Source organism: Oscarella lobularis, chromosome 11 (genome assembly GCF_947507565.1).
Source record: "Oscarella lobularis chromosome 11, ooOscLobu1.1, whole genome shotgun sequence".
NCBI classification, from domain to species: Eukaryota; Metazoa; Porifera; class Homoscleromorpha; order Homosclerophorida; family Oscarellidae; genus Oscarella; species Oscarella lobularis.
Window position 1 is genome coordinate 667,267 of NC_089185.1, and position 13,532 is coordinate 680,798.

The 13,532-nt window shown below is 47.8% G+C and overlaps 5 protein-coding genes across 6 annotated transcripts; 1 reads left to right on the forward strand and 4 right to left on the reverse strand.

Moving 5' to 3' along the window:
* Positions 1 to 4: 4 nt before the first annotated feature.
* Positions 5 to 2,290, reverse strand: LOC136193302 (cysteine and histidine-rich domain-containing protein 1-like). The gene is made up of 14 exons (XM_065982165.1): positions 1,954 to 2,290; positions 1,746 to 1,876; positions 1,637 to 1,686; positions 1,531 to 1,587; positions 1,389 to 1,472; positions 1,267 to 1,331; positions 1,116 to 1,207; positions 1,004 to 1,062; positions 882 to 949; positions 727 to 829; positions 634 to 662; positions 481 to 577; positions 270 to 335; positions 5 to 203 (listed from the first exon to the last, which is right to left on the reverse strand). Exons 2-14 carry the CDS (start codon positions 1,819 to 1,821, stop codon positions 96 to 98), a joined length of 954 nt encoding a protein of 317 aa, XP_065838237.1. The 5' UTR covers positions 1,822 to 1,876; positions 1,954 to 2,290; the 3' UTR covers positions 5 to 95.
* On the forward strand, positions 1,992 to 3,798 carry LOC136193301 (G-protein coupled receptor 143-like). Its single transcript, XM_065982164.1, has 8 exons — positions 1,992 to 2,264; positions 2,392 to 2,486; positions 2,543 to 2,631; positions 2,685 to 2,783; positions 2,847 to 2,959; positions 3,010 to 3,115; positions 3,171 to 3,267; positions 3,321 to 3,798. The coding sequence occupies exons 1-8, from the start codon at positions 2,021 to 2,023 to the stop codon at positions 3,669 to 3,671; spliced, it is 1,194 nt and encodes a 397-aa protein (XP_065838236.1). The 5' UTR covers positions 1,992 to 2,020; the 3' UTR covers positions 3,672 to 3,798.
* Positions 3,799 to 3,840: 42 nt separating this feature from the next.
* LOC136193293 (radixin-like) lies at positions 3,841 to 7,264 on the reverse strand. 2 transcript variants are annotated; one of them, XM_065982156.1, is made up of 16 exons: positions 7,135 to 7,263; positions 7,020 to 7,066; positions 6,819 to 6,902; positions 6,588 to 6,683; positions 6,309 to 6,413; positions 6,150 to 6,239; positions 6,017 to 6,096; positions 5,875 to 5,958; positions 5,675 to 5,821; positions 5,523 to 5,619; positions 5,306 to 5,469; positions 4,958 to 5,067; positions 4,733 to 4,893; positions 4,579 to 4,680; positions 4,264 to 4,527; positions 3,841 to 4,206 (listed from the first exon to the last, which is right to left on the reverse strand). In XM_065982156.1, the coding sequence occupies exons 2-16, from the start codon at positions 7,029 to 7,031 to the stop codon at positions 4,042 to 4,044; spliced, it is 1,761 nt and encodes a 586-aa protein (XP_065838228.1). In that variant the 5' UTR covers positions 7,032 to 7,066; positions 7,135 to 7,263; the 3' UTR covers positions 3,841 to 4,041. The 2 variants fall into 2 exon arrangements, with proteins under 2 accessions (XP_065838228.1, XP_065838227.1); XM_065982155.1 differs by having other exon boundaries at positions 6,309 to 6,683; positions 7,135 to 7,264.
* A 73-nt stretch (positions 7,265 to 7,337) lies between these two features.
* LOC136193298 (radial spoke head protein 3 homolog B-like) lies at positions 7,338 to 9,515 on the reverse strand. Its single transcript, XM_065982160.1, has 6 exons — positions 9,334 to 9,515; positions 9,195 to 9,279; positions 8,848 to 9,135; positions 8,384 to 8,671; positions 8,169 to 8,334; positions 7,338 to 8,115 (listed from the first exon to the last, which is right to left on the reverse strand). The coding sequence occupies exons 1-6, from the start codon at positions 9,444 to 9,446 to the stop codon at positions 7,400 to 7,402; spliced, it is 1,656 nt and encodes a 551-aa protein (XP_065838232.1). The 5' UTR covers positions 9,447 to 9,515; the 3' UTR covers positions 7,338 to 7,399.
* A 23-nt stretch (positions 9,516 to 9,538) lies between these two features.
* LOC136193295 (F-box/WD repeat-containing protein 7-like) lies at positions 9,539 to 13,129 on the reverse strand. Its single transcript, XM_065982157.1, has 16 exons — positions 12,849 to 13,129; positions 12,668 to 12,744; positions 12,012 to 12,186; positions 11,861 to 11,949; positions 11,650 to 11,799; positions 11,419 to 11,598; positions 11,260 to 11,356; positions 11,112 to 11,201; positions 10,969 to 11,055; positions 10,819 to 10,914; positions 10,525 to 10,709; positions 10,344 to 10,470; positions 10,198 to 10,288; positions 10,059 to 10,135; positions 9,813 to 10,005; positions 9,539 to 9,754 (listed from the first exon to the last, which is right to left on the reverse strand). Exons 1-16 carry the CDS (start codon positions 12,945 to 12,947, stop codon positions 9,645 to 9,647), a joined length of 1,923 nt encoding a protein of 640 aa, XP_065838229.1. The 5' UTR covers positions 12,948 to 13,129; the 3' UTR covers positions 9,539 to 9,644.
* Positions 13,130 to 13,532: the final 403 nt, after the last annotated feature.

Here is a 13,532-nt window from a genome sequence, read left to right on the forward strand (position 1 = left end):
CGTCTTGTAGAGGACAATATAGATATATTAGAAGTAGAGAGAAAGAAGGATTCGAGTTCGTTCTTTGAAGGGGGTTTTTTTTCCGGGAAGGGAGGCTACTTTCGGTGCTCTAAGGTGCGCCAATTTGTCGCACTTGCCTTTTTCAGTTTCAATTCGATTTTCGTTCCCAGAAGGCTGGCGGAACTTTTCTGAGGATCGATGACCTGGTGTGGGGAGAGAGAGAAAAAAGAACGCGTAACTCGGTGATCTGGAATGCAAAACTGACTAACCCCAAAGAGATTCCACGAATAGTCGACGGATTTTTGCCCAAACTCGTACACAACATGAGCTTTCAGCTATAAGAAACGAGACGAGAATGAGACGACTAAGAATTCAAAGGTCGCGGATATCCTCTTCCTAATCTCGAGTGTTTTCGAAATGCAAAGCTCTTTAGTAGAGTTTCTCACGGTATGTGTACTAATGTGTAATGCAAACAGTTACCACAGTGGAATTGGCGTCGAAGCGTGTCTCGTCAGGAAGCGCATTTTTGGCATAGATGCACAACGTCACCCAGCCGCCGCTCTGAAAGAAATCGTATCTGGGAAAAAGGAGGATTGAGTAAAATCTTACTTATTAGATAGAGGAAGTCCCCACCTGCATGGCGAAAGAATTTTAGCTGCTTCCTAGAGATGAGAAGAGCGTCAAGGAACTCATCCATTTATTCATTTATCCTATGTTTGTGATTACTTTTGCACTCGCCCACTTATGATCACCCTTTGCGCATTCTTTTTGCTTGAGGAATTGGTCGAAGTCGGACGTCTTGTGTTGGCAGCAGGACCAGTACTTCATCCTAAAAATTAAAATAATAATAAAAATTAAATTTGACTGCTTGCTGTGTGTACCCTTCGTGAAATATGGGAAAGCCAGGATGATAAACACAGACGTCCTCATCAGAAACGTCTAGCTGAGACTTGAAGAAAAGACCGAGCGTTAGCGAGATCATCTAACGTGGCGAGCGATTTACCTTGCCACATCCTCTATTAGTACACACAAGAGGCTTGGATTCTACATCAGCACGTGTCCCTAAAACCGTGTTGTGATACAAAGGCGTTTTCTTTGCGTTGCTCCCTTCCTGCCTTGGTCATTGGCTTGGGCTTTGAATCGAGTCAAAGCGCTCTTCAGTGTTGATCCAACTGATGACTTGATAGACATCATAGGTAAATCGTCACTAGAAATTCACGTAGAAAAGATCCCCACTCCACCTCACTCACAAAGTAGGAACTGCACCTTGGTCTTTCCTCTCTTTCGATAGGAGACTTGTCCATTCTCTTCTCCGTGCCTACTGATAGTACCTAAAAACCAGCTCTACATTCCATTTCAAATGTCTAAACGCAACGAATAGGCTTTACCTCTCCTGAAGCCATGGCTTTTTCTTTGGCCGGTTTCTCTGCTTCAGGAGGTTTTACGTTAGAGTGAAACGATACGGTGCAACCCTAGAGAAAGAGACGTCTCAACACCACGGTACGATACTGCATGGGGTCCCAAACTCACCGGAATATTTAGGAATTCTGTAAAATCGACGCTCTTCTTCTGGCAACAGTTCCATCCCTAGGAAGATTCTTTGTCATTCTCGACGCCGATCGGCAGCTTAGCTCACTTTGTATGCGTCGTGAAAGAAAGGGTCGCCGGGGTGAAATCGGCAGGCTTCTGCGACGAGAAAAGCGCCACGTGGTTCATGGCAAAAAAGGGGCCTCGTTTTTACGAACTTTCGTGGTTATCGTCGTCGCTGTACGTCTTTCCGCAGCCACGATTGTAACACCGGTTTAGATCGACCTCTGCCATCCTCTTTCTCTAGAGTTTTCTAGCGTTTTCCAGCGAACATGCGCAGTCGTTCTAACTAGATAAACTTATTTACACAACCAGTTCTTTTCAGTTAGACGATTTTAAAAAAGATTTTGACTTATTCTAGCTTACTTTTCGGATAAAGGAATTTTTAGCACCTATCCGGGATGCCACCGCGACGTATCCGGGTTGACGTAGAATGGCGACGTTACACCGGCTGGCCTGTAACCAACTGCTTCCTGAAGACAGGAAAGAATTTCTGGCTATCTGCATGGGCTGCGCCAGCGTCGGCCTTCTGGGCGCTATCTATCTTATCTCGACGCTCTGCCGGCGGTCGCGCGAGACGGCGGTTGTCTCCGGCTGGAGCGTCGGCTTTTATCTGTCGAAACAGCAGCAGCACATCGTTTCGTGTCTTGGCATAACGGACGTTCTGGCGTGCATCGGTATGAACGTATAGTATGAGAAAGAAAGTTATTACTGGCACTGCGATCGCGAGTGCGTCACGCGATAGTCATGTGCCGGGGATCCCTAGAGTCCGAGTACATGATACTATTTTTTGATATTTTTTAGGCGTTATTGGAAGATCCGCTATTTGGTACAACATTCCGAGCGATCAGGGCTGTTTGCCTGGTTTAGAAAACGCTCCTTATGTCATTGCTTTGGAGGTAGTTTTTGGAAATTATTATTATTTATGCAGTGATGGCGATTTCATTTTAACAAGGGCCTTATCACTTTTGGGTACTTGAACACCTTTTTTTGGTCATGTTGGTATGCCATTGACATTTACTCATACATGACAGAAAGATCAAGGTTGCATACCGTATTGTCAATATTTTGGTTCAAATTTACTCCTATTTTTGCAGGAGTCTTCAATTATATCATTTTGTGACTTGGACATTTGTGTCTCTTCTAACAGCGGTCGCCCTTCTAAGTCTCTTTGAATGGGAAGATAATAAAATAAAGTAAAGCACTAACTAACTAAGGCGTTTCTTGTACTTACTAAACTATCCTTTTTTACGGCATAGTGTGACGTGTGTCAATAGCACAAGTAGCACTATATACCGTCTTACTTTTCTGGTGCCAATTGTGATCGCCATTCTCTTCTTGCCTCTTGTATACACTCTGGCTTCAAGGCACAGTAAGTCAACAATTCCTCTTGCATTTTCTCATCCTAAATACATAATTTAGCCAAAGAATTCGTGTCAGGAGGTGGCGTCCTGGCTGATATGGAAAGACGAATGATGACCATAGTTAAAATCAAGTTCTTTCTATTTGTTGCAGTATTCTACCTCTGGTATACTTCCTTGTTTATATGGTCATTGTCAATAATTCTGATAAAAAAATTTCAGCTGGACACCCACTATTGTCAATCTATGCTTGGAAATCTTTTCTCCCCACGTGCCTTGCGTTCACCGAATTGAGCATTTCAATCTTTGGATTGTAGAGGTTTGGCCACTATATACTATTTTAAACACACGTAATTTGACAACTTTCTCTAGGCGACTGTGAATCCTCTGCAAGCGCTCTTTAACGGAATACTCTACAGCAAAAGCACCCTGTGGCAGCGCTGCGTTCAGGGATCAGATCGCTCTGCCACTGACGATCTGGATACCAGCTACGGCACGTTTAATCCCCACTTACCGCCCCCCGTCCTATCAAGGACAACAATTGCGGACTCCATTGACACATCCGTCGATAACTATGACACCGTTCAGTGGACAGGTGGGCGGTGGAGATCAAGATTTGATAGCCTGAGCAGCGCTACAACAAGCACTGAGGAAGAGAAAATCGTTAAATCGAATAACAAGATGCAGGAAAAGGAACCTCTTTCTCGGTGGACAGCATACTGAAAGAGTCACAAGCTCGTCCTCTTCAATGTTTTAGCTAAAGAAAAACGTTACTTTTATGAAGTGGAGCCCTCCTTAATTAAGGGCGTCCATTTTTTTCTTAGAACATTTAACGTTTTCTTGTGTCCAACTGTAGCACCCTTGCCAAAACGTCGCGAAATCCTACAGAACGTAAAAAAAGGACAACATTTAATTTCGTTATGAACACACGCAGACAAACAGAAACATTAAAGAAACACAGACAAAACGCGCGACAATCAAGCAGCTACCACTGCAATAAAAAAGGGAAAAAGAACAGAGAGAAGGAGAAGAAAACACGCGACATCAATAACCATAATTCAGCAGATTGAAGCCGGTCATACAGTTTCCAGATCTACATCTTCTCAAATTCGTCAATTCTCTGCTTGGTATTACCAGCGCGGATCAACTTCAACGTCTTGTACTTATCTACTCCCTTTCGTCGATTCTCGGCGTGGAGTTGATCCATCTTCGTCGTCTTGGCGTCGTCTTTCGCGACCGAAAGCTCGCTAGTCAATTTCTAACGCACTCACGTCCCTCACGATACTAGAAAGTCTCCCATTGGCATATCCCCTACCTTAAGTTGCTCTTGCATTCGCTTGCTCTTCTCGGCTGCCGTGAGACGATTGACTTCGCTTCCCACGCCTAACAAACCCTCGGACATCACCAATTCGGAGCTACCTTCTTCATCGTTTTCATTGTCGTCCGCGTGGGTGAACTCTTGGACCATTGGCCCCTGAGAAGGAGTTGGAGTATATTGAGCGGCAGCCTGGGCGGCTTGAGCGGCCTGAGCAGCCTGAGCGGCCTGAGCAGCCTGAGCGGCCTGAGAAGCGGCTTCAAGCTAAAATAGATTATCTATCAATAGAAAAAAAGATACTATCCTCATGCTAACCTCTCTCTGAAGTCTTTCCGCTTCCTGTTTTTTCCTCTCAGCCTCTTCTGCCATCTTTCTGGCCTTTTCAGCCATTTCTTCTCCCTCTCGAGCTTTGGCCATCTAATTTTCGCATGTGACTTTCCTTTAAACTACACGTCACGTGTACTAATACCAGAACTTCCTTTTCTTGTGCGGTGGCTTCTGCTTCTACCTCTACCTGTCGTTTCTCTTGCTCAACCTTGGCACGCTCTTCTTCCAATCGTTTTGCTTCCTCGGCCGCCTGTCGCGCTTGCTCTTCCAAAAGACGAGACGTCTCCTCCGACTTTGCCAAAGCTAGAGAAACAGAAACGAAGCGTCGTGCAATTGAGCTGAATCAGAAATCCGACTTTCTTCTCACCTTCCTGAGCAGCCTTTGCTTCCTCTTCGAATTTCCTCACTTTTTCTTCCATCTCCCGTCTTTGTTTCTCGGCGTCTTCCCTGGCCAGCTTTTCCTTCTCCAGCTGAGCCCTGCGTAGAAGGAAATCAAAGTCATAAAGAAAATCTGGTGATAAACCATCTACGTTTCTGTGACCAAGAACCACCTGTCTATGCAATTCAATTCTAATACAAAAAAACTAACCCTTTCTATATAGTGAGGCTGCTCTCTAAAGAGATACGGTCTTAAAAGCAAGATACTACTATGTACTAAATCCAATAAACCCTGTGGAAGGTGCGTCTAACTATTTTTCTGTTCTATGGCACCCACCGTTCCATCTGCTTGGTGTGCTTGTCCTCGCGCGCTTGAGCCTTCATCTGCTGAACTTCAATCGTGTCCGGCTTGCGACGACGCATGTACAACTCGTGATTGCCCATGCAGAGCGCTAGGATGCGCTTATTGATGCGCAGGCGTGGCGCATAGAAGACAAAATCCTAAAAGGGGAGAAAATAGAGCACAGGGAAACATTCCACCATTTTTTACATACAGGCGCTTTCTTGTCGATAGGCTTGATAACGAATTTCTTGTCATTGAACGAAATGTTTCGAATTTCGCTCCAAGGAAACCCGATTTTCGGTGTCAGTCTAGAGAAGAATTCTGACGCGTGTTTCCGCGCGTTCTTTCGACAGAGAAACGCACCTGTCCTCGTGTTCGTAGACGTTGAGTCCGAGAGCGTCGACGCCAAGCCACAGATCCGTTCCCTTCTTGTTCTTTATTTCAAAATAATTAACACCGTACATCTCCAAGTCTTGAGCAATCTTGAGGTATTCCATCATGGCATCCTCTCTTTAGAACATGCATTATTTATTTATTTATTTATTTATTGTTGTTATTGATACCTCAACATTGACTTGTGTTCGGCGTACCAATTCACAATGCGCTCTTCCCACTGTTCCTTGGTCAACTTATGTTGTTCAATCACTCTAAAAATATTAAAAATTTAAAAAATTTCTATAAGAAATAGTTTTACGCTGCGCGCACCTTTGTGGCAGAAGCTTCTCGTTCACTAGAAAACCTTTCCTGTGAGTGTCAGGATTGTAGTCCCCATACTTGGCTTGAACCTTAGAAAGAAAGAATCGAGACATGACCACCACCACCCGAAATCATCTCATACAGCATAGGAACAGAGAAGTACGGCCGTTTCAGGCGGACAATAGACGTCATCGACTAAGATAGCCTCCTTGATTTGAAGAAAGAAGAGCCTCTAAAAAAACGAACGCGTCCATGACCAAATTTCCGTCCACGTGCAGCCAGCCGCCTTCTCGCTCGTCACCTGGGTAACCTCCTGAATGAGTTCCTCAGTGACGTCCTCGGGAAAAAACTTGACTCGAAATTTGAACTGAAGCGGCGACTCCTTGCGCACGTCCTGACTCGCCACCTGCGCGCGAGAAACGATGAGATCGGGCGGGCGGAGGTCCCGCCCCCGTAACACAGTAAACAGAGGGGTGGGGCCCCCCCGGTCCGTCGAATCACGCCCCATGCGTAAACGGGTGCCCCGAGAGACGAACCGCGAAATGCAAGCGGAGAACTCGGGAATTTGCGCGACGCCTACCTTCTTGTTGAGCTTGAGCCACGTGGACAAGCCTTTTCCGTCGACGTACTGTAGCCCGAAAAACCAGATTTCGCGCAAGCCGATCGTTTTCACGACCTACGATCGAATTAGGATTGATTTATGCACGCGCCGTGTGAATGTGGCGTGCGGCTCCTCTTGACGCCGTATGCAGGCGTTTCTCTTCGGTTCCCAAGAAGGGCCCCCCCTCCCTTTCTCGATTTCGCCGCGTACCTGGTCGAAAAGCTGCTTTCCGGTGGTCGTCGGCTGGATGGCGAACTCCAGCTCGGCGTCCATCGTCGTAACTCGGACGTTGATCTAGGAAAAAACGAAGGGCGGAGTTAGAAAACGGCCAAATTCGCGTCGTGGCGCCCTGCGGGCCTCGGAGAGCGAGCGGCCAATTGATTTGGAAGACGACTGCGACTCTAGACGTACTGCTTTCGGCATTTTCGCAACGGTCACGCCTTTTCGCGAAGTAGGAGCTAGAAAAAAAGGCGAAAGAAAATGAAAACGTACGTTAGTGTGACGTCACGCTGGCCGAGTGACTTACTATACGGCTTTGTTGTCTTTGCGGCTTTTGCCTAGCGTCGTACTGCTTCGTCGAGCTTTCGCTGGCGTGCAGTTACCAGTAAAAAAGAGGCCGGGCGTTTAAATTCTGATCACTGCGCATGTTGGATCCGCCCCGCTCGTGATTGGCTCGAAATGGAAACGTTCTCACGTGCGCCAAAAGTCGACACGCCCTTTGCACCTCTGTACAGTAACAAATCGTGATTGAAAAGAATGCTCTACGTTTACGCTGCATGCTATGCTAATTTTCAAGCAACTTCACCCCCCGTTCCTTCGGCATCTCCTGCCTTCTCCTCGCCAACGTTATCCTCGCTTTTATTTTCAGCATCTCTTTCGGAATCTGCAGGCTGAGAAGGTGCCGCCGCTTCCTTTTCATCTCCACCTGCATCTTTTGTTTTTTCTACGTTTTCCTCCGCTTCCGCGTCGTTGGCCGCTTTTTCAACCGTTGCTTCAGTCTCAACTTCAACTGGTTTGTCTTCGCTTTCCGTTGCCTCTTCTTTTTTCTCCTCTTTGGCGCTGACGTCCTCATCCTGCTCGTCTTTGCCTTCAGTCTTCTCCTCGGCCTTTACCTCTTCTTCCTTCACCACCGCTTCCTCTTTGACCTCTTCTTTGACTTCTTCTTTAGCCTCTTCCTTGATTTCTTTTGCTTCTTCCTTCACCTCTTCCTTGACATCTTCCTTGACATCTTCCTTCACCTCTTCCTTGACATCTTCCTTGACATCTTCCTTGACATCTTCCTTGACGTCTTCCTTGACGTCTTCCTTGACGTCTTCCTTGACTTCTTCTTTGATTTCTTCCTTGACTGTGCCATCTCCCTCTTCCTGGCGTTCAACAACGTCCTCTTTGCCTTCCTTTGCATCGGCTTTCTCATCCTTCTGCTCTTCCTTTTCCAAATTTCTCCAGATGTCCGGACCCTGCCCTTTGTATGCCTGAGCGCGCTTCTTTACAACATCCCTGACAATACCTAAAACGCACTTAGACTAAAATAGAGACACACAGAAAGGCCAGCCGCCTCACCGTCCAAAATAGCATGTGCAACAGACGTCTGATTAAGAGAGCCGCTCACTCTTTCCACAAGCCAAGGCAAGAAGGACGTCTCCACCTCCCGTTCAACTTGATCATAGAAGTAACCATGCATGTCCAGTGTATTAAACACAGAAGGAACCAAATCTTCAAGGTAGCTCTGGAAGAAAATTGTTAAAAAAAGGCGTCGCAAATCTCGCAATTTTTACCTGAGCAAATGCCCTAGCGGCTATTTTCTCCATCGTTTCCCTTTCCTCTATCACTCTCTTCCTTTCCTGCGCCATTCTTCGTTCCTTCTCCTCGCGATGACGACGATCCTGCTCCTCAAGTCGCTGCGTCTCGACCAACTCGGCGTGACGAATCTGCTCGAATTCTCGCTGCCGCTGTCGAAGCGCCGCCAGTTCCTCTTCCTCCATCACTTCCAACAGCGCCTGCTCCATTGTCTTGCCAACCAAAACTTCGAGAATTGGCTTCACTTCAATATCAAAATCAAACAGCTAAAAAATTAAATAACGTCAAGGTCTCATAGGAAACAAAACTAGATTGGCCAATTGACTGGCCTATAGTACTGACTGGCTGTACTCAAATTTAGAAAAAAACGCTTTAGTCAGCCAGTCAGTCAGTCCGATAACCAGCGATTATTTCTCTTCTCTAACTAACAAAAAATCCTTACGTCTCCCTCCTCGATCTGCGTGGCCACATCGACGCCCGTCTTCGCCGGCACGAATAGCGGCGTTGGCGGCCGATCCAAGAAGGCGTCGGTCTGCGTTTCGGCTTCGGCCTCTTCGACCCGATCGCTTAGCTCTTCGAGATAGAGCTCCGTCTGAACGTCGATGTGCTTTCGGCCTTCGACCGGATCGGGACTTCGAGGTTTGAGATGCTGCCGTGCGCGACGACGCGCCGCCGCGCGGCGTCGCGCTTCCTGTTGGCGCTGGATTTCGATGGGATCGGGCTGAGCCGACTAGACGAACGAAGTGCTGTCATTTTACCAGGGGGGGCCCCGTGTTCGGATTTTCTTACGGCGGGGAGCGTGTGCTGTGCGTACGTGTTGCCGCGAACGATGCGCCGGTCGTACATGATGTTGCCGTACGGTACGGGGTCGTCTCTAAAGAGGGAAAGATCGTTTTCCTGTTTTGTTTGGTTTTGCCTTTTCTCTCACTGCGTCGCCACAACGTCGCGATATTTCTTTCGCTGGGGCACCGTTCTCGGCTGAGACGAAAACGTGTACGTGCCCTGGCTCGTGTCCGACTTGCGAGGAGCGACGGCCGCCATATCCAAGAGCGAGAATCAACAAACGACGCGACGCGGTGGGATTGCCTGCTGTTGCTACGAAACCGAAGTCCCGGCAGCGAAGACATAGCACGCTATGTAAATAAGGCTCATTGTTACGTGTATACAAAAGCGAAAGGCTGTAAATGTACAAACGCACGCAATCTACGGTTTCGTGTTTATGCAATCTTGAGTACGACACTAGACATCGAAGTCGAGAACCAACAATTTTGTATCTTCTGTCCCGTTTCGGCTGCCAACTGCGCAAACAAGTTTTTTGTCACTACACTGCACTCTCCATACAACGCCACCTAAACAACACAGAAAAAAGACTCCTGACTCCTGCTTTCGGAGACTCTTTTCTCTTACCACTCCCTCCGCTGTCCAGCTGCACCAGATTGCGAATAAACTCGCCCGTTTTGATGTCCCATAATTTGACTGTACCGTCGTCGGAGCTGGTCACCACGAAATTTTCGCTGAATTGCAGAGACGTTACAGCACTGTGATGTTTATTCGAGCCCTGAAGAGTATGCAGACAATATCCAGTGTTGATATTCCACACCTGAGAGCGAACCAATCAAATGTCTCCCCTTTTTTTTCCAGACTCAAACTTGCCTTCACAGTTGAGTCTGCATTTCCAGACACCAAAATATTGTTCTTGAGTTCCATTCCGCTTGTCAGCGACTGGTGGCCTAGCGTTGAAACAGACTCGCATTTCGCGTACTTTGATCTGCGCGCATGGGAGCTCCTTTACCCACTAAAGTATGAACGCAATTTCCGCTTTCGGCATTCCAAACGCGAATCGACGTATCGAGCGAACCGCTAACGATGTGAACACCATCGAACTAGATACGCAGAAGAAGTGATGGAAATAATTGTGGTACGGACGAATGAAGTCACCTGCAACGAGTAAACTCGATTCGTGTGACCCTGCAGCGTATGCAGACATTGCTCCGACTCTGGATCCCACACTTTGACAGTGTAATCATAGGAACCGCTGACGACTTTTTTGCCGTCGTACTGGACGCTATAGCACGGACCTATCTCCGCATCGTTCAACGGTCTATCGCGTCTTTCTCACCATCTCACTGCGGCCATGTGACCAACGAGAACGTGCGTGCATTGACTCGTTACGATGTCCCACACTCGCAGCGTGGCGTCGCGAGATCCGCTCACCACCGTCTGCCCGTGCATTGCCATGCAACGAACTGTCGACGAGTGGCCGTGGAGAGTGTGAATGCAATTGCCAGTCTCGCCATTCCAAACCTCATAGAAGGAAAGAAAACAAGAGTTACTCAAGATTACATTCAGGTCAGGTCTCCATCTGAACGTTTTTAAGGAAGTACGCCTATCTCTAATTCTTTGTGCGCCCTACCTTGAGAGTTCGGTCTGTTGATCCGCTGACGATTGTGTTTCCGTCGAACTGGGCACACCATACGCCTCCCGTATGCCCGGTTAGAGTTCGAAGTTGCTAAATCAGGAAGATGAGCCACGATGGACACAGCTATACGAAACCGGAGCTCACTTTTCCCGTTAATGCGGACCAAATTTTTAGCGTCGTGTCGTCAGATCCGCTTACTATCTTGTTGCCGTGGAACTTGAGACACGTTATCTGAAAAGGCAACGTCTAGAGATATGATTTTTTCCCTCCACGCCCGACGTTCATACCACGTGATCATCGTGTCCTTTTAAAATCTTAGGATTCTTTAGAGCTCCGTGCTGCCAGTTCCATTCAATTCTACTCTTCGTCAAATATACCTAAAATTCAAAAACGAATTCAAACAATTTCGCCAGTCGATCAGCGTGGAACAAGAACCTGCTTCCATGACTTCACTATGAGTTTTCTTCGGCTCGTCGTCTTATTCATAATAGAGCTGTCAATGTTATGCAATCGACATTTTTCTTTCCAAAGTCTACAACAGACGAGCCAAACCAATTATTTGGGAGTACACCCAAGGCAATTGGTTTTCCTCACAGATTATCGTCACACAACGCCTTCCAATAGCGACACGTCTGCGCGGCGCGGAGAAGATCGTCTGGCTCCAAATACGACAAGACAATAAAGGCGAGTTCCTTTGGTAGCAGCGAAATGAAATCTCTTTGGAATTGCGGTTCGATGATTCCTAGCAAGAATCTCTGCAGCGAAGCGTCGCATCTAAAGAGAGAAGATGTAAATTCACTTTAATAAGATTTCTTGATTTCTCACCGATTGACGAGTTCATCCAGTGCGGTACGCCTCTGCTCTCTCGTCCATTCGTTAAACATTCGAAACCACGTTTCCGCATTTTCCGCCAAGGGAACCGTGCACCGCTTCTTCAGCGGCGTCATGGGAACCGAAAACGACAAGGACGGTCCGCTAAAAAATCAAAAATAGGATAAATATCTTCTATTTATTAATTTATTTGTTAGTTGCTCACGTGAATGATCCTGTCGATTCCAATCGATTTCGTTTCTTTTCCGAATCGCTACAAGGACTATCGACAGGTGATAGATCCCTTTTCCGTCTCTAAAAAACCACCAAAGTCTCAAAAATAGTTTTCCATCTCATTTTTTTCCTTCCCCGCCTACCCAATTTGAGCCCGTTGCCGTGGCGACCATCCAAGTGGGCGATCCACTGTCTCCCCCTTCTGGTGTCTCCGCATCTGGAGTGCCGGTGAACTCGAGTTCTCGATGAGCGTTTCGACGACGCGCGCGAAGTTGCCTCGGCGTCATTTCTCGCTTGTTCTCAGAACGAAAATACATCCTAAACGAAAGAGCGGGCGGGGGTGGGGAGGGGGAGGAGGGGGAGAGAAAGACGTCACACAAACTTCACCGAACGAACTGGGAAGCGCTTAGGATGCGGAGGCGTGTGTTTGCGTTTTTGGGTCATCTGGGGAAAGCTACCCTAGGCGGAAGTGAGCCCAAGGAGACGCTATCGAAATCTCGTATGTGTTCCCTAGAGACACGGGGGGAGAAGAAAGGGGGGCTCCTTTCTCGAGGACAGAGACTAGAACCGCGCACGGGATTCGACACCGCAAAGGATGAGGGACACATCCTGGCTTCAGTGCGACCCTCCCTCCGTCGCGCCAAGGATTCGTGCACCATAGCAGCTACGTCGAAAAGTCTTAGGCTCGTTACTGGTCGAACGAAATCCCGCGCGTTTCGATTTAGAAAGAAATGTGTGTGATGACTCGTCGCGATTTTTGTTTTCTTTTTTTCGTTTGCGAAATCTCTGTCTGACTCACCGAATCGAATCGACGAACGTTCGCGTGACGCCTTGCACTTTCATTAGATCGACGATCTCTCCAAAGGGGCCGTTTCGCTGTCGAGAAAAACGATGTGAGATGAGATCGGGGGCGGAAACGGGCGCGAGATGACGAGAGAAGGGAAGAAAGGACGCCGCCCCTCTCTTGCTCGCTCGCTCACCTCTCGATAGTCGACTATTGCCAGCGCTCTCGCCGGTTTCATGCCGGTGACGGCGATTAGCTGATCGGGCGACGCCGCGTTGATATCCAATTTCTCCATGCCGTCGTCGAATCGACTTTTCCGCGCGTTACGATAGCCTCGACGTGTCCGATCGCTTCTCCGGTCGTCTGTTGACGGCAACGGAGCCCGCGAGAAGGGAAAACACGAGAACGCTATTCAGGAATGTCGATTTAGTGTGTGGGTAACCCTCCCTCTGCGAACATGCGCAGTCGACAATGAGAAGTTTGAAGCCACGTGGCGATTTGGTGACGCGAAATCTACGGCGCCAATGCCACAACGCGCGAATTCTTTGAGACGTCTCGCAAAACGCTTTCTTTCAGTTGACAATGGTGTAGACGCAACGTCTTTAGCTAAACGCTTTCACTCCCGGATTACACGTGCGATGGCACAGTGGGACGACGCGGCGAACAATCCGTGTCTAGAGGTGAAATGGCGCCTGCAAACCGCATTCTGAATGCGTATTTTAAGGCAGCAAAGGCATCGTATAAGTGCCTAAACGACAACGGATACGATCGCGTGAAATGCGCCGATTTCTTCGAAGCGTACAAGAGATGCAAGAAAGATTGGGTCGGTAATGGGTTCTTCTTACTGCGAATCGAGGTAACGAGAGAGTCCATTCGTTGC